This window comes from Elgaria multicarinata, chromosome 1, assembly GCF_023053635.1.
Source record: "Elgaria multicarinata webbii isolate HBS135686 ecotype San Diego chromosome 1, rElgMul1.1.pri, whole genome shotgun sequence".
Taxonomy (NCBI): Eukaryota; Metazoa; Chordata; class Lepidosauria; order Squamata; family Anguidae; genus Elgaria; species Elgaria multicarinata.
In genome coordinates this window covers 21,160,678-21,180,153 of record NC_086171.1, presented here as the reverse complement: position 1 = coordinate 21,180,153, position 19,476 = coordinate 21,160,678, and the positions used below count along the sequence as shown (strand labels likewise).

Below are 19,476 nucleotides of genomic sequence, written 5' to 3'. Positions count from 1 at the left end.
CAGTCAGAACCAGCCAAAACTCTAAAGGCGCTATCCAAGTGCTGAACCTATTTTGGGGATAGGGTTCAGCACCTTGGGTAGCTCCTTCAGAGTTCTGGCAGGTTCCGACTGAAACCCAAAATAGATTCCCAGCCCCACCCAAAACGGAGCTACCAGCCTCCACTGCTCTGGGCCATTTCTCACCTGACACACATGAGCATCCTTTTTGAGTATGTGTATGTGTGTGTTTAAGTGTGTACTGAAATACAGCCAGGGGTGGTTGAGAAATAGATCAGAGTAGTGAAAAGAGGAAACGTATTTTCCTCATGGGTTGTTTTCTGTTCAAAACTACCCCTCACCTGCCTTTTCCCCTACAACAGTAAAGTTAGGAGGACACTGTATCTGCTCCCCTGCAGGTGGGAGATCAGCTGGGGAAAGGAACTTTAATAGGGAAAAAATTGACAGCCCTATCAGACACACTCAACTTTCCAGGCTTGTGTTCAATCTGCTTTGCTCCACTGCTTGCAGCAGTTTAGCAAATCCCAATCCATGTTAATTAAGGCCCACGGAGCTGCCCTATTAATTTCAGAGTGTACAACAGAGCCATACTAGTGAAGAATTGTTGCTCCATTGTGATTAATCCCAATTGCTAGATTGTGATCCATCAGGTTATAGTAGTATATGCCAAAAGTATATGGGGGTATTTTTATTCACAGTTTTTACAATAGCAGCCTTCCATTTTCAAACAGTGTTTAAATTACAGATTGTGGTTCGTTTTGGATGGGAGCTGTGAGAGTAAACTTTTCTTGTGTGGGTAGTTCTGGTGGCCGTTATAGAAATGTGATGTGTATCCCCAGTCCTATGCATGTTTGCTCAGAAGTAAGTCTGAAACTAGAAATACCATGCCTGAATCCATCTATTGATGTTAAATCACTGGACATCAACATGCGTAATCTAGTAAGTGACTTACTCACTAGTGAATGTGTTTAGGATTCCAGCCTAAAATCAGTTGGACTAACTTCCAAGTTAAATGTTTAGGAGAAGTGGTACAAACTTCAGAACAGTAATCAAAAAGCTTATTTGTCAGAATAATTCATTGCTATTAACCTTTTCCCTTCACTGAAATAAGGCTTTCTTTATTTTCAGGCGAATTCTTCATAGAGATTTGAAAGCTAAGAATATTTTTTTGAAAAATAACCTGGTTAAAATTGGTAAGATCGTTCGCTCCTAAGGTGATTTTATTCCTCTAAAATGTCCCTTACGTAATGGAGCAATGCTACATTGAGGGTGCTACGGGGTAAAGTAAATGGAGGGTCCCCGCTGTCCATTGGCGCTCCAGTGTAGGTGTCATTGGTGAGGTCATGGGGCTCCAGCAACTACTTGAGTATGCTGGGTGCTAATGCAAGCCCTGCGCACAGCTGAAGCATACAGGATCCTGCCCCAATGACCATGGCTTAGTTCCCTGCAGTCCCTCTCCCCAATACTTTTCTCCTAGCCAAGCAAATGGTATCAGAGCTTGGCTGAGAAGAAAAGTATCATGGGAGAGGGAGAAGGTTGCCATCTCCTCGCCTCTGCACTTCTTTTGATTTTAAAAATGGACACCACCCCTTTTTAAATTGTGTACTTCCTTTAAAATAATAAGTATTAACATGATTAACATATTGATATTCCGAAGTGTTTAAAACTACTCTCATTGTAGAGATACCTGCGCACAAACAATACACTAATGCCATTAATGGTAGTATAGTTGTTGGATGTGGACACAGGTTGAGAGATGTGTGTCCATCCTGTTCAAGGGACACACAGTTGCATAGGCTTGCACGCATCCATGTTCACATGGCCCAGTGTATCCGCTGCCCCATCTACTTGGGTTAATTTGTTTGCCTTTGTGTACTGGCATCCAGCAATGACCTGATCACATGGAAAGGATGTCTATATGCAACGTATTTTGCCCCATAAAATGGGATTCAGTGTGTAGTTGCTTGTGTGGGATAACTGCTACACAGTTCCTTCTCATACTGTGCATGTTATAGTGTGTTCCCTAGGGTGCTTGTATTTGTGTGTCCATCAAAAGCTGATGTTAATACTTAGCTTTTACATATTTGTTTTACATATTGCAGGAAGCTACTTTTTACCTGTAGTCCTGTCATACTAGTGACTAATGTAACCCTGAGAACCACTGTCACTCAGAAGAGATAAAACTGAGTTAGATGGACAAATAGTCTGATGTGGTATAAGACAGCTTCCTGTAAACTTTCTACATGCCACCTCTGTAGAACATTTTTCTCAGTATACAGTAGAGTCAAATACACACATGGCCTGAAAAGCTCATGCAAAATTTCCTTCCCTTCATATTTTCTTTACTGAATTCAGCACAACACAATTGTCTTAGAGATACAAACACATACACACACACACATTTTCTGAGTCATGCAGACTCGGACTATTGTGGACTATTTTTATACTTTTTTTGTGAGTGACAATGTCATTTGTGCAAGTGTTCACTCATGCTAATACGCATTAGTGCTAATATGCCATTTTATCCTGGTTGTGTTTTTGTATTGTATTTTATATCATGCTTTTTATACTGTTTGTTTTATACTTTGAATGGTTTTAATTTTTGTGAACCATCCAGAGAGCTTTAGCTATTGGGCGGTATAAAAATGCAATAAATAAATAAATAAGTATGCACTAGCATAAATGGTTATTTGTAATCAGGAATGAAATTCTCAGACATCCCTAAAAAAAACCTCAATTCCGTCAATGAGCAGATGAAACCAACATCTCTTCTACCTGAGGAGAGTCTAATCTCTTGGAAACTTCCCTCTAGGCAAAACTATGCAAACTAAGCAAGACAATTGTCCGTTCAAGAACAGGAAGCCTCTTCCCAAACTCCCGTAACTTCAGACAGCCTGGTGCGGAGGCAGGTTCTGGCACAATCCTAGTCGGGCCGACTTTCTCACGCCTTCCTTCCGCTCCATGCGTTTTAGCTTCCGGCAGACCCTAGCATCAGCTAGCTTGTCGGGGCGCTCTCCTCCAGAAGAAACTCACTTCCCATTGAGTGTGTAGGATCTGGCCTTGAGGAGATAAGCTCTGGAGAGGGCTGACTCCCAGCAGGTGAATCGCCCGTGAGAGCTTCCTCCCCCACTGGTACAGGCTGGCTGGTGTCTGGCGCCTCCTCCGCTGATTGATTACCTGAAACACCTTCTCCCAAAACGGGCAGTAGGGTTAGACATGACACCACTCTAGAAATCATCAAAATAACGACATTCAGCTTGGTTTTTCTTTCTTGTTTTATCAACTGTTTTCCTTCAACTAATGAAATGTCCAAATATTTTTCAAGGGGACTTTGGAGTTTCTCGTCTCTTGATGGGATCCTGTGATTTAGCAACTACTTTTACTGGGACCCCCTTCTACATGAGCCCGGAGGCATTGCAACACCAGGGTTACGACACAAAATCAGACATTTGGTGAGTAGGCAGAATCCTGTATCAAATGAATTATTCATTGAATCATAATTATCAGACACACAAAAGCATTGGTTTCTAGGTCACTTTCTGTTTACTTATGTAATGTGCTTTATCTTTTCCATCTCTGAAAAAAAAGTAAATATTTGAATCAGTACACTGCTGGAATGTTTATATTGCAAAATCACATCTACTCAAGGGCATGTGCTTCACTTCTTGGGGATTCGGTAATCTGAAATTCTTCTTGTTTACAACTATTATGCTTTAACATTTCTTTAGTGCTAATCATGACCTGCTTCAGATGTAACAATCTCAGATGTAACCTGAGAATGAGCTGTGTATGCTCTTGGGCTCCCCCCTTTCCCCTTCCCTCCTCTGCTTACTCACTTATTTTGGCATCTAGGTGGAAATGGAAGAATAGGATTTATTTATTTATTTATTACAAACTCTCTGGGCAGTTCCCAACAATTAAAATTACAAAATACAGCATAAAAAACAATATAAAACATAAGCTTAAAGTACAGTATAGAAGTACAGCCAGAATAAAACCTAGCAGCAATGCAGAGATTTCACATACAAGAGCAAATTTAAAACAACAAAGCTAAAAGACTGAAATGCTAGATTAGCATTTTACAAATGTGAATCATTATTATTATTATTATTATTTATTTATTTATATAGCACCATCAATGTACATGGTGCTGTACAGAGTAAAACAGTAAATAGCAAGACCCTGCCGCATAGGCTTACAATCTAATAAAATCATAGTAAAACAATAAGGAGGGGAAGAGAATGCAAACAGGTACAGGGTAGGGTAAGCAGGCACAGGGTAGGGTAAAACTAACAGTAGAAAGTAACAGTAGACGTCTGCACAACATCAAGTTTTAAAAGCTTTAGGAAAAAGAAAAGTTTTTAGTTGAGCTTTAAAAGCTGCGGTTGAACTTGTAGTTCTCAAATGTTCTGGAAGAGCGTTCCAGGCGTAAGGGGCAGCAGACGAAAATAGACGAAGTCGAGCAAGGGAAGTAGAGGCCCTTGGGCAGGCGAGAAACATGGCATCAGAGGAGCGAAGAGCACGAGCGGGGCAATAGTGTGAGATGAGAGAGGAGAGATAGGAAGGAGCTAGACCGTGAAAAGCTTTGAAGGTTAACAGGAGAAGTTTATATTGGATTCTGAAGTGAATTGGAAGCCAATGAAGAGATTTCAGAAGCGGAGTAACATGGTCGGAGCGGCGAGCCAAGAAGATGATCTTTGCGGCAGAGTGGTGAACAGAAACCAACGGACTGATGTGAGAAGAAGGAAGGCCAGAGAGAAGAAGGTTGCAGTAGTCCAACCGTGAAATAACCAGTGCATGAACAAGCGTCTTGGCAGAAGAGACAGACAAAAATGATCGAATCCTGGCAATATTATACAGGAAAAATCGACAAGATTTAGCTACTGCCTCAATATGAGGAATAAAGGAGAGCGAGGAGTCGAAGATAAAGCCAAGGCTACGAGCTTCCTTGACCGGAGTAAGCGTACTATCATTCTGTACCATGATTCTATAGTTTAGATACTGGTTTTCATTTTGAATTGAATGGGAGTTGTAATTTGTTATCCTTGGGATTACAGGGCAATAATATTGTAAACAGTTAGCAGACAGGCCAATTCACATGGCCATACAGCCCACCAAGGTTTATTTAAGCCATGCTGAGTTGTCGTGCGTGCAAATGGACATTTTGAATATTCAAACAACAGCTTGTCATGTTGTCCGAACCCAGGGACTGTGGGCTATGTGAGGGTTAAACAACAAGCCTCTCATAACCCAAAAGCAGGCCATGGTTTTATAAGAGTTGACGTCCCTGGGTTCAAACAACATGACAAATCGTGGCTTGAATATTCAGAATACTAAAGCCCCAATGAACTGTGACAATCATGCAAATCCCTTTCCTTGAATTGTTTTTATTTTTTCTTCCAGGTCTCTTGGATGCATTTTGTATGAGCTGTGCTGTTTGGATCATGCATTCACTGGTCACAATTTTTTGTCCATTGTTCTAAAAATTGTGGAGGGTGAAACCCCTTCTCTTCCAGACACCTATCCAAGAGAACTTGATGCAATGCTGCACAGGTGGGCGATTTTGTTTGTCCTTTGCTGGTCACAACCTCAGAAGTTTGAGTTATTATGAGAATTGATTCATTTCATATCATTAATATTTCAGCATGCTGAGCAAGGACCCTTCACGGAGGCCATCAGCTGCAGAAATGTTACGTATTTCCTACATTGATGATCAATTACAGGTATTTCAAATGACATGGCAGTAGACTTATTAGGTGAAATGGTATGCTTGAAAACATGGATTGAGAAAAAGGCAACTATGTTGAAAAGAATGTGCCCTATAAAACACCAAAGCTACAATCATAAGCGTGCTTACTCAAAAGGCTCTTTTTCACCATTACCTGCTAGGCCCATTTGTTGAAAACGTGTGAAAGGGCTATCTCCTGTGTTGTCCCCAAACTATGGAAAGCACTCAGGAATTACAATTGGTCCCCATTCCCTTGTCTTTCAGGAAGGGTGTAAAGACGCATCTTCTTAGTTTAGCATTTTAAAGTATGTATTTTTAAAAAATGTTTGGATGCTATTACTGTTTTTAATGTTCTTGTTTTATTTAAAGTATGTTTGTTTTTTTATTGCGGGTTTTTATTGTTTTAAATTGTTGTACACTGCATTAATGGCTTTTTATATAAAGTGATATAATAATTTTTAGGATGTTTTAACCACGTGTACTGTATTTTTAATCAGTATTTTATGTATTTTTGTGAACCGCCCAGAGAGCTTCGGCTATTGGGCGGTATAAAAATGTAATAAATAAATAAATAAATAAATATTTTATACTTACTGTTGTTCCCTGCCTCGATCAAAATGGAGAGGTGGGTAAGAAATACATTTATTATTATTATTAACAACAACAACAACAACCACAAACTATTTAGTCAGGGGTTGCCTCTCTAATCTGTGGAGAAAAGCTGCTTTTCTTTACTGCTGGGAAACCAAGGTCCATTTCAACTCTATGGTTCTATTCTACTCTTTTCAGGTTATTTTAGGGTTGGCCAATCCCAGAATAGAATCATAGAGTTGAAAAGGACCTTGGAGGTCCATCTAGTCCAGCCCCCTGATTAATTCACGTTCTACAATGCTGGACGTACCTATGGCATGCACTGTATTCATTTTGTAGAAGTAACAAACAGTGATGAAACATTTCACAGTATAAAAAATAAATTGCTGCTACTTTGTTTCCTCTTGTAGATTATGAAGTATAAATTCACAAATATGACTAGGAAAGACTGTGTGCCTAATTCTCAGGAAGAAGCCACTCATATCATGAATGCTGTGTAAGTATGGGATTATTTTAGTATAGGAGCAAAAAAGGATGAGATAAATTCAACTTCATGTATGCCCCAGTTTATACGTATTTTCCCCCTCTCCCACCCCCATAAAAGCTCTTTTTAAAGTACTGCAGGCATTAACAACATCATCCACTGTGCTGGTATTTAAGATAGCATTTGATTTCTAATAACTACACTCTAAGGATAATTGTGTATATTATTTGCTATACCAATATAAACGGCACATTCTATTTTACATAATACATGTATTAGGCTGATTTAATGTCAACAATATAAAAACCCAATGGTGCAATGATTAATATAAGTTTCAAAGCTGGTAATTAAATTCTTATCTTTTTGGTTTCCTTTGGAACTGGCATTCCACTTCCCTTCTATCCTTAGACTGTGGCTAGTGTAATAGCTCTATTACATTAATCAACAGCTGCTACATTACACTGCTGAGGAAATTATTTCCTTCGCTGTTCCTTTGGCCTGCCATGAACAACGTTGCTTATATCTACATAGTGCTTTTCTAGACATTTCTTCAAAGTTGTGAGAAGTCAATAAAGAAAGAAAGCATTTGTTAACTTAGAAATCTCCGTCTTTATATTTCAGTAAACTGCATGGAGATACAAAGACCGTATCAATCTATGTAATCAATCTATCAGTTGGAGAGCCAGAGGGATTGAGGTGTGACAGCAGGCAGCCTTTGCTGCCTTTTGCCTCCTTTTCTCTCCCTTAAATTCTAAGTAGTGTGGAGTTGGATTCTATTTACAAAATAGGGGGGAAAGGAGGATGAGAGAACTTACAGCAGAATTGTTTGAGAGAGCTGGGGATCCTGAACTCCTAATTAGGTCCTGAGTTCCTTTCTCTAATCTGAACACTTTAAGGGAACAATCCTATGCATGTTTAGCCAAAAAAGTCCTCAAATTCCTAGTAAACTCCAGCCGGCATGTCTGGCTGGGGAATGCTGGTAGGGGTACAACTTTTTTTCTTTCTAAACATGCATAGGATTCCACCTAAAGTGTATCAGAGCTGCGTCTGGGATAGAACCTCTGGCACCTGTTTTAGCAACTCTTAATTATTCTTGCAAATGTAGTGGCTGTGGTTTTCTTTCTATCCTTTGTGCCAATGGGAGTCCTGTAGGGATCAGGCTTCCACAAAAACAGAAGCAAATTTACAGTGGCAATGAATACTTAAAGCTCATTGACTTGACTTTATGTGTGTTCGATATTTAGGAAAGGAAGATTACATAAAATAATCATAACAGAATCATAGAGCTGGAGGGGGCATTCAAGGTCATCTAGACCTGTTTGATGCAGGAAACCAGCGCTTGAGCATCCCACAATAAATGGCTGACCAGCCTCTGCTTGAAGTAGGGTGACCATATGTAAAGGAGGACAGGGCTCCTGTATCTTTAACAGTTGTATTGAAAAGGGAATTTCAGCAGGTATCATTTGGATGCATGCGACACCTGGTGAAATCCCCTCTTCATCACAATGGTTAAAGCTGCAGGAGCTCTGTCCTCTTTTGTATCTGGTCTAGAGGCCAGGGCTCCTGCTGTGATGAAGAGGGAATTGCACCAGTGCTGCATGCATACCAATGACACCTGCTGAAATTCCCTTTTCTATACAACTGTTAAAGATACAGCAGCCTGTCCTCCTTTCCATATGGTCACCCTACTTGAAGACCTTCAGAGATGGAAACCACCTCCCCAGCCCTTTCCTGCAAGGGCTAGCTTACACACAAGTCCCAAGTGATCACCCACGTGGCTCATGGGGTCAAACATGCTTAGCTGCAAGAAGAAAGCTGCATCATGTGCCTTCACACAATTCTTTGGGCCTTACTGACTCGTAAGATGCACTGATGATTAACTCCATCTTAAAGACAACCTACATCCTTCACTTGCCAAATTTGTTCTGTGAATTGGTTATGTATTTCTCTGATTTCATTGGAGCATTTATCAGTGTAAATATGTTTAAAACATCAGTCTATTTATTAAATTTTGGTTCCCTAAATAATTTTAGTACTCTTTCAACATACATACAACCTGCCTCCTGCCTTTAAAATATTGTTGAAGTTAAACATATCATGTGAGATTCCTGCTCCTTTTGGCAGATATAATATCTCTTTTCAGTAGCTCAGATATCCCTTTCCAGATAATTGCAAAACTGTGTTAAGCTTCTATTTCTGAGATAGCTTAAAATGTTGGTTTTATATGATGCACAGGGGAGGAAATGATTTCAAAATCTTCAGTAGTAAAGACCTTCTTAATAACAGATAACCCCAGAAAAAGGCACTGTTCTGCTTCAGTTGGATTAAATCTTCACAATGCTTAAGTGTTACAAGAATAATACATAATATACCTGAAATTAATACCTGATGGGATCATTTGATGGTGCTGTTGTTGCTACAAAACATTTTCAGCCAGTCTTGTGAATTGGAATAGCTTTACAGTCTGCTGCAGTGCAAATGCTTTTAAGAAGTAGGACTGTTAATAAATATTTTGCAGTTAATGCTCCTGTCCCTAGCTGCACCTGCTGCTGCTTTAATGTGAGTTTATTATCTGGGAGTTTCTTCTTTCTTCTTTCTGCTTTATTCACATGGGTGATTCCACTTATATGGATCAGGTAGTGAATGGGTGGATGTTACACCTTCACATAACCAACCGGCTATATGATGATATCACTGAGAAAAAGTGAGAGTGAGGGAAGTTTAAACAAAAAACAGAACATTATTGCAAGGAGTAATGGCCCTCAAACCTATAGAATTCTTTTTGGCACTGTCAAAATTATGCTCAAGAAAACAGCGCAGACTAGAAGACCTGTAAATTCCACAGAAGCACTGTAAGCTCCAAAACTAATTTAGTGCTAGGAACATGTTATCATTCCCCAGACCAGAATGCTCAGGGTGACCTTGAGATGGAAAATGAAATCAAGAAGGCCTCCAATCAAGGAAATGTTGTAATAATGGGTGACTTCAATTACCCCCACATTGACTGGATGAATGCATATTCCAGTCACAGCAAAGAGGTTAAATTTCTTGATGCCCTCAAGAGAAAAATTGGTCATGGAACCAACTGGAGGGGAAGTGACCCTGGATTTAATCCTAAATGGTGTCACCAAAGACCTAGGACAAGATGAAAATGTTGTTGAGCCAATTGGAAAAGAGATCACGGTGCTATCTGCTTTAATATATATTTAAGTGGAAAATTGCCCAGGAAGTCCAACACACATCTGACTTCAAAAGAAGAATCTCCTCTAAAATGAAAGAACTGATGAAAAGGAAGTTGAAAGGGGGATCCAAGAGGATTAAATCCCTTCAAAATGCTTCGAGCTTACTCAAAACCACAGTAATAGAAGCTCAGCTAAAGTATATACTACAGGTTAGGAAATGTGGCACCAAGTCCAAGAGGTTATCAGCATGGTTAACAAGCAGTGTCAACGAAGCCATTAGAGAAACAAGGTCATCCTTCAGAAATTTGAGTTCCCCCCTTAACGGAGGGCGATGAATTGTGGGGGCGAGCAAGTCCGCAACAAAGGGAGAAAGGCTGATAAAGAGCGGTTGCACAGTCTCAGCAGCAGCATCTTCATCCAGTGTGTGCCTGCTGTAAAAAAAAGAAGAGGCAAACTCCATGTGAGAGATAATTAGAAAAGGAATTGAGAATAAAACTGCCAATGTTATACTGCCTTTGTACAAATCTGTGGTGCGACCACACTTAGAATGCTGTGTACAGTTCTGGTCACCACACCTAAAAAAAAAACTATTGTAGAGCTGGAAAAGGGCAGAAAGGGGCAACTATAATTATCAAGGAGCTCGAGCATTTCGTCTATGAGGTTACAACAGCTGGGATTGTTTAGCTTTGAAAAAAGGAAGGTAAGGGCAGAGGTGTACAAAACCATGCATGGTGTAGAGAATGTGGGTAGGGAGACATTTTTCTTCCTCTCTCAAAATACTAGAACCCAGGGTCATCCCATGCAGCTGATTGGTGGGAGATTCAGGACAGATAAAAGAAGTACTTCTTCACACAGCGCATAGTTAAACCATGGAATTCACTATCACAAGATGTAGTGATGGCCATAAATCTTGATGGTTTTAAAAGGGAGTTAGATAAATTCCTAGAGAAGAAGGCTATCAATAGCTACTAGTCTTTGAGGCTATGTGCTACTCCCAGTATCAGAGGCAGTAAACCGGTGTACACCGGTTGCTGAGGAACTAGGGTGGTAGGGTGCTGTTGCACTCATGTCCTGCTTGTGGGTTCCTGGTTGACATCTGCTTGGCCACTATGTGAATAGTGTGCTGGACTAGATGGACCCTTGGTCTGATCCAGCATGGATCTTCTTATGTTCAGTGTATAATTTGGGCTCATTGCTAAATAGCCTTAATAACTGTGACATTTTGAAAAATTCAAATGTAGGATCTCACCTCATTATTGCAGATCATGTGTATTCCTGGATCCAATCCTGAACCTGAATGCCCAGGTTTCAGCAGTGGCCAGGTGCATTCTTGCACAGCAAAGGCTAGTGTGAAAACTGTGTCTATTCCTGGAAATCTTAGTTCTGGCTATGGTGGTACATACCCTAGTTACATCTTGTTTGAACCACTGTAAGCACACTCCAGATGGGGCTGCCGTTGAAGACCATACAGAAACTTCAGCTAGTTCAGAATGCTGCAGTCAGACTATTGACTGGGGCCAGTTATAGGGATCATGGGACTCCCATGTAACAACAGCTTCACTGGTTACCTATCCATTTCCGGGCACAATTCAAAATGCTGGTTATGACTTACAAAACCATATTCAACATGGGACCAGGTTATCTACAAGACTGCATTCTCTATGACAAGCGTGTCCAGGGTTTACTTTCCTCAGGAGAGACCCTTTTTTTCTGTCTTGCCAACAAAGCACATTTGATTGGAATTCTAAAAAAGGCCTTCTTAGTGGCTGCTCCCACACTCTGTAACTCCCTGCTGAGGAAGGCCCAGCTAGCACCATCTGCTGGCAGGCAAAAACATTTTTATTTAGTCATGCCTTTGGATCTCAAGCTGATCTGCAAATATCTTGTAATTGGCTTTAACTGGTTATTTTTATTGATTTTATTGCAGTTTTGCCTGCCTTGTTTTTATGTTTTTGACTTTGTATTTTACTCCTATTTTATTGAATTTTATATATGATTATTGTTATTAATTTCTTTCATTCTATGGGAAGGTGGGATTCTAATTAAGCCAACGAACAAAGAAAATATTATTGGGGGGGCCTGGAAGATTGATGTGGGCAATCCAGACACCTTTCTTCAAACCAGAGTTTCTGTAAAAAAACCTGTATTTTCCAAGTACTCAGAAGGGATTGTTGTGTGTTTGATGGGATTGGGCAGAGCTGCCATATTCTCAGATAGGATGCAGTCAAAAGATTTTGTAGAACTAGGACTTTTCAAAAGGGATGGCTTTTCTACGTAAAAGTTATAAATGAAAATGGCACCTGACATCTCTAATCCTAACTCTCTCACATTAAAGAAGACCTTACTAATGCCTTTATTATGTGCTTAAAAGCAATTATTAAATACTGCAGGATGCACTTCCTAGTCAATAGGTTTCATTTTAAATTGCAAGCTAGAATCTTTATTCGTGGTACACCAGATAATGAGGTTAGATGAGATAATGTCATCAACATGCTTTTTAATTTCTAATGTTATTATTAAAGCACCAAGGGTATGCCTTTGTTCTCTTTCAAGGAAATAATTAATATCACTCATGTCAAATGAAGTGAGTTCAAAGGTCTAAGTGTACATAATTAAATTATAAATGAAGTATGGTATTAAAAATTAATGAAATTAGACTTTTCTCTTATGTTAATGTTCTGGGCATTTTAATTGCATCTTTCCAGCTGTTGAGATTTTCCATTATTCTGTTGATGAATAGGCTTCAATTTTTAGCTTTTATTATATATAGAAGCATAGTATAGGGAAAGAAAATTTCATAAACAATCAAAATATGCCACAGTTTGATTTTTTATTATTATTTCAAACTTCAAAACTATTTATTTTGAAATTTGTGTTTGGATACTTTAAAAAAACATTAAGTTTGTCCCTTAACTTTATGATAATGACTTAGATACAGACTAAGGCCTTAGCTAGACCTAAGGTTTATCCCGGGATCATCCCGGAGTCATCCCTGCTCATGTAAATGACACACAGGATATCCTGGGAACAGGCAGGGATGACCCCAGGGTCAATCCCGGGGTTAAACCTTAGGTCTAGCTAAGGCCTAAGTTAGTTGCACTTTATTCCCATTGAAATCAGTGTAACTTAAGTCATTACTAACATGTCCCATTGATTTCAAGTTGAATTAACTCCCATCTGGATCTAACCCAATAACAATACGTGCCAATCAGTACTTATAATGTAGCCCCTTTAAAGCCAACAAAATCCATAATTGGGAGTATGGCAAAGAATCAGAACTAAAAAAATAATGGATAGAATCTTAAAAACACACACACACACACACACATGCAGGCTGTAATCCTAGGAGTAAGATGCACTGGACTCAAGGAGGCTTACTACTTAGTTGATATGAATGGGATTGCATTCCATTTCATAAACTGCTTTTGAAATGCCTCTCAATTTTAAAAATAGTTTGCCTTGCAGTAAGAGGAAACTGCTGTCTAGAGCAGCCTTCCCCAGCCTGATGACCTCCAGATAAGAACATCGGAAGTGCCATGCTGGGTCATAGCACACATGTTTTGGACTATAGCATCCCCCATCGCTGACCATTCACCATGTTGACTGGTAGCTGATCAGATTTGCAGTCCCAAAGAACTGAAGGGCATCATATTTCAGAAAGCTGGTGTAGAGCCTCCTTGGGCTCATAGAGCTAGCTTAACAGTTCTTTGGATCCTGGCCTATAAATTTGAATTCCTGCAAGCAAGTGCAAAAATTCCATCTTATAATCACCAGTACCTCATCTCTAATACACACAGTTGTTTTGGTTATAATATTTCTCCCAATGTTCAGGCAGAAAAAAGTACATCTACAAACTCTGAGAGCCCTGTCTGAAGTGCAGAAAATGACACCACGTGAGCGAATGAGGCTGCGGAAATTAAATATTGCTGATGAGACAGCACAGAAGCTGAAGTAAGAAGCAAAGTATTATATTTCGCCTCTAAAAGGATATCCTCTAATATCTATGTTTGCATAAGAAGCACTGCACATGTCTCCAGAAAGGGACTGGTTTCCTATCCTCATTCATCATATCATCCTCTTCTAAAAGGCAGCACCTCAGAGAATGGGAGACCTAGGGCTCATCTACACCAAGCAGGATATTGCACTATGAAAGCGGTATGTAAAAGGCAGGAGCCACACTACTGCTTTATAGGGGTATTGAAGTGCACTGACAACTGTTGGGGCCCATGACACATACCATATACCGCTTCCATACCACTTCCATAGTGTTATATTGTGCTTGGTGTAGATGTGTCATGGGCCCCAACAGTTGTCAGTGCACTTCAGTACCACTATAAAGCAGTAGTGTAGATCCTGCAATGCACTTAAATAATGCTATAAAGCAGTAGTGTGGCTCGTGCCTTTTATACACCGCTTTTATACCGCTTTCATAGTGCAATATCCTGCTTGGTGTAGTTGAACCTCATGGCATAGCTTGAAGTTCAGGAAAGAGTTCGTCCTGGTTTGCTGTCTGTTTTGGGAGGAGCAAGAGAATGGAGAGGTCAAGCAAAGCACCCTCCAACTCCCTGTCCAAATTTTCTTTTTTATGATTTCACTGGTGCTTCTAATCTCTCTGATGTACTACCTTTGTTAGTGGAGTAATCATTTGCTAGCTCTCAGAGCAAGGTTCTTTGTCATCATTTTCATACTATTTTGATTTAGATTTATACCAGTGTGTGTGTGTGTGTGTGTGTGTTTGCATTTGGAAGTGCTGATACTGCTACACTCAACATGTATTAGGGGACTGGTCTGCTTTATTTTATAAGCCAAAGAAGTTCAATTTGTGGTAGAAGGGAAATGAATAGAATTTCCATGCATTTTAATTTATATTAGTGCTACCTCCTCCAAGCCTATTTTGTTAAGAAGTATTTTCTTTGGGTTGGATCCTAAGAACAGTTTGCAGAATGATCTTAATAGAAGAGGATTCCCACCCACCCCTAAACACTCCCTCAAAGCCTCTCCACTTATAGAAGTTGTCTCTGCTCAGTTTGGGACAATCTCTCATCCCCCAGCAGCCCCCTGCAACACAGCTCACTCCATTCAGGAGGTTCTCCCAACCTGCATGAGAGGCTTTTCACTGTTTAGTAACTTCGGGTTGTCATGCCAAACCAAGAATGTATCTTAATTTAGCAGTGACATCTTAAGTGTATGAAAGCAATCAGGTTGTGGAGGTTTTACTGAAGTGTCAAAGTAACAAGTCTTACGCTTGTAAATGCAAGCTTATAAGTGTGAAGTTTTCACATTTATTTCTCATAGCAATTGTAATTTCATTGCTTTCATAACAAATGCTAAAGGATGTCCCTTGAAATGTCATACTCTACTTACCATTTGTAACTGAATACTAGTACCGTCTTTCTTTTCAGACAGTTGGCCGAAGAAAAATATCGCGAAAATCTCAAAAGAATGCAAGAACTGAGATCCCGTAACTTTCACGAACTGAAGATAGATGTGCTTCATGTAAGGACAGATTCTACCCTTTGTGTATTTTTTCTAAAAACCAGGCAACCAGCCTTTAACGTATCTCCTCTCTCTGCTCTCAGTAGTTATCCTTAGGTCTCTATGATCTGCAGCATTATAGTATATCTAGTGGTCCAATCTCCAGTGGGGAGTCTGGAGATTGGAGTAGAACTCCAATCAATGTAGCCCCTCAAATGTAAAACTATCCCCAACAGAAGAAGGGTGGACAGAAAGCATGCATTAATTGCAGACTGCTGCCAGTATCATATGTAAATAGAGCAAGTCATTTTTGTGCTCTTTTTGGGCTGTGTTCATGTCCACTGCCTGCTTTGTACCTAGTCCACTTTTTCTTTCTAGACATGATGTGAGTTCACAAAAACCAGAGTACTTTGTGTTTCTTTAAAATGTCTATGAAATGTCTCTGAATGCCGCTACAGCTGTTGCAGTGTAAACCTCACATTGCACTACAAGAACTACAGTCAGAAATATGATGAAGTTACTCATGAAGTTTTCTTGCTATATGCAGAGAGATTTTTGCATTCCTCTCCAGTCCACCTTGTGATTCTGAGGTCGGCATATGAAGGGATAAACCTTTTCTGCTTTCTCTTGCATAGCAGAATATTGGTTCTGTGTTAACTGAAGTTCTTCCTTGTCCTTGTTCACAGAGTCAGAGGGTCGTCAGACAAGTGTTTTATTGCATGCTCGTTACTCCCCACTTACGGATGTTCATGGGTCCTTTTAACGACAACGTCTGCCTCTCATGCGTCTTCCTCTCCTTCTTGCCTTCTTTCCATAACAAAATAGACCCCTTTAAATCCATTTTTTAAAAAAACACCCCAAAATGTGCCGCCATTTCCTGCTGTGCGCAGGAAAAGTGGTGCAATAAAAACGCCCACTGAATGGTCCATGTGGTCATTGTTTGCTTCCTCTTTCTTCCCCTGTGTGGAGGAAGAGGAAGTATTGTGGGACAGAAGTGAGGGGGGGCGACAGTAAGGAAACACGATTTCCCCCCTGTCTCAGACTATCCTGAGGGTAGTGGCTTTGTAAATATGGTAATCCTTGCTTAAATTTTCCTAATTGTATGTAGATTATGGGCCAAGAACTGGGTGTAAATTGACACCCAGTTTATATCTTAATGATAAATTTCTTTGGACTATCATATAAGATAGGGAGTTGAAAAGTGATAAGTTGTTAATTAATGCGATTGAAAATTTGAATATTAAAATCAATGTTCATTCAAAGTTGTCCCTGAAGCACTGCACTGGTAGGTTCTGAAAAACAACCCAATTTGAGTATCTCTGGAGAATATGACTTCCTCTATTCATTTGTTAACAAGAGTACTTAAATTTTCCAAATAAGTTTTTAACCACATTGACTGGGTTCAGTGACGCGCCGTTGGTCGTCAATGGTTATTTAATCCATGACAAGCTGCAGGCGTTTGCCAGTTTGCAAATCCAGCCCCTGGTTGTTGTGTTGTGCAAATCTGGTGAGCATTGATTATGCGAGCATTAAACAAGGGTAAAACAGACCATGGGTTATGCAAGGGTTGTTTAACCTTTGCATAACACACTCTCTTGGTTCACACGAGATGACAACCCTTCAGCAGGGATTACATATTCAAAATGGTAGCCACATGCACCACAGCCTCATGTTGTGTGAAAAGCCCCAGTGTGTTTCTCCCTATAGAAATGTTCATTTCTACTTAAGGAGATTCCAAGGGAAACTATACTAATTCATTTCTTGCTGAACATGGAAGCACCGAAGTTGTTTTTTTATTAATTTAATGTTCTTGCCAATTTCACTGGTTTGCTCCCCACAATGCATTATGATTTAATGTGTGTTTTAAAATCAGGTAACAGTTCTTATCAAAACAATTGTAGAAAATTCCAGTTGTTGTCCAAATCAGAATATCTGTTACACTGAGACTATTCTGAATAACTGCTTGTCTTTATTGTTTCAAATAAGGAATCCAATCAACAGACTGCAGAGCATCTGATTAAGTCTCAACCAGTCACTACATTGGACTATCTATCCATAGGATGCAATGATCAAAGTGACAGTGATATAGCAGGGAGACTATGTATGTCAGATCCAGTGGAGCATGGTAAGTTTGAAAGTCTACGCTCCATTAGTTCTCTCTTTAGTTAAAACCTAATGAGACACAAGGAAATTCTGTCAGAAAAAAAATGTCTTTTATGTTATTAGGAAAAATGAAACGTGATTTTTAAGGTGACTACCAGTCCATATGTATTTGCTCTGTACAATACATATTATCTTTGCATTTGCTATTTTTGTATTTACTGTATTTAGCATGATGTTTAATGTCTGAGAACTTCTCTGCAAGGTGCTTTTATTGTGTGCTTGTGATTGGTCGCTCATGGAAGTTTGCAGGTCCTTTACATGAGGTCATCAATGTCCAAGACCTCTCCCTGCTTTATAACCTTTATCGCAGCATTTTTCTTAACAGGGAAAATGCAATAATAAAATTTAATTGTGCTTTGAAGAGCTCCAAAGCGTAGTGAATTTACACAATCTCGCAATATCACAGCTCCATCTAGTTGCTGTATAATGAAAAAAACGGCAGCGAAAGGAAACCCCCAGAAAAAAAGCATGTGTAAACATGTGGAATGGAGCTGATCTTAATCTCGCAAAGATTAAGTAGAAGCCCTTATCAGGTTGTGAGATAAAAGCCTGGTGTAGAGAAGCCCTAAAGAAATGGGTATGTCAAAGGTCAATAAGACACAAATAGGTTCTCAGGTTTCAACTGTTCAGAGAGAACTCAGGCAATGACCTGATTCACACATAACACTAAGCCATGGCATGGTTTGTTGAAACCTGGCTTCTTGTTGAACCCATCTCTGCAAACAAACCATGGCCTCTTAACCAACAACAAACCACAAAATATAGCAATGGTTTGTTGTTGATTTACAGATTCTGGCTTGTTTAAACCATGCCTTATTGTGATGTCTGAACCAGAGCCCTGACTAATATCCAGTTTGATTGCATTGCTGTCCACTCTGAAACAGAGGAGCTCAACAAGAGCAGCCTGAAAATGAAACTGTTCTGAAGGCTGGCAAAATGGGTGGGAGAAAAATAAACCAGAAATAAAGAAAACAAGCTGAGGTTTGTTTGTTCATTTGCAAAACAGTTCACGGCTAAAGCAACAAACCATGGTTAACATGGCTATGTGGTAATGCAGTTTATGAAAGTTAAATCAGTGTGTGATATATCTAATATATGCCAGAACTGTTCCTCAAAATGACCCTGTTCAGACAACATGCTAAACCAAGGTTAGGCCGCTAATCTTTTTGCAGCAAATGGTTAGTGAGTGTGTTTAAACTGTGGTTATGTAGCCACCATGTTTAGGAATGGTTCACACAACATGCTAAACCATGGTTCGCACAACACGCTAAGCCATAATGTTTAGCTCAAAATGCTTAACCACTGTAATTTAGTGTGTGTCGTCTGAACAGGGTCATTGAGTAACAACGCCATTGGGCGAAACCAAGATGTTAGCACCAAATTCTTAATGTGTGAAACACTTTGCACGGCTTAGTCCAGGATATACTCCTAGTTATACCCTAATCATCAGTGAAGCAGGAGAAAGCTGTTACATGTGTGAGCTTTGATAAAGCAGTAACAGTTCAAATTAAATGTGTTGAAATGTTCCATTTTATTATTTGAGCAGGATTTTAAGAATTAGGATGAGTACATAAAATTCAGATTGTTCAATTGGGTGATTACATGGTGGGTTTTTTTTGGGTTTTTTTGTACCATGGATTTTATTGCTTGCTTTAGTTCGTTTTGAGCTGATTAACTGTGATTTTAATATTGTGTGCATTTAATAGCTTGGTTAAGCTTTTATTGATATTTTAATATAAGCCACCTATCATCTGCAGAATATAACTGAACAACAAACAGAATTAATCCCTTTACTTTGAAACCGTATTACTTGGATCCACATGAGAGGCATTAGCCTTCAACTCCTGAAAAGCTGA

The 19,476-nt window shown here is 39.6% G+C and overlaps 1 protein-coding gene across 1 annotated transcript in view; it reads left to right on the top strand.

Moving 5' to 3' along the window:
- Nucleotides 1–19,476, top strand: part of NEK11 (NIMA related kinase 11) — a 99,442-nt gene that overhangs the window by 35,422 nt on the left and 44,544 nt on the right. Inside the window, exons 5-12 of the mRNA XM_063124386.1 lie at nucleotides 1,126–1,190; nucleotides 3,323–3,449; nucleotides 5,401–5,550; nucleotides 5,642–5,720; nucleotides 6,727–6,812; nucleotides 13,814–13,933; nucleotides 15,385–15,478; nucleotides 17,444–17,582. Of these exons, the coding sequence (XP_062980456.1) occupies nucleotides 1,126–1,190; nucleotides 3,323–3,449; nucleotides 5,401–5,550; nucleotides 5,642–5,720; nucleotides 6,727–6,812; nucleotides 13,814–13,933; nucleotides 15,385–15,478; nucleotides 17,444–17,582 (860 nt within the window). The remainder of the gene's footprint in view (nucleotides 1–1,125; nucleotides 1,191–3,322; nucleotides 3,450–5,400; nucleotides 5,551–5,641; nucleotides 5,721–6,726; nucleotides 6,813–13,813; nucleotides 13,934–15,384; nucleotides 15,479–17,443; nucleotides 17,583–19,476) is intronic.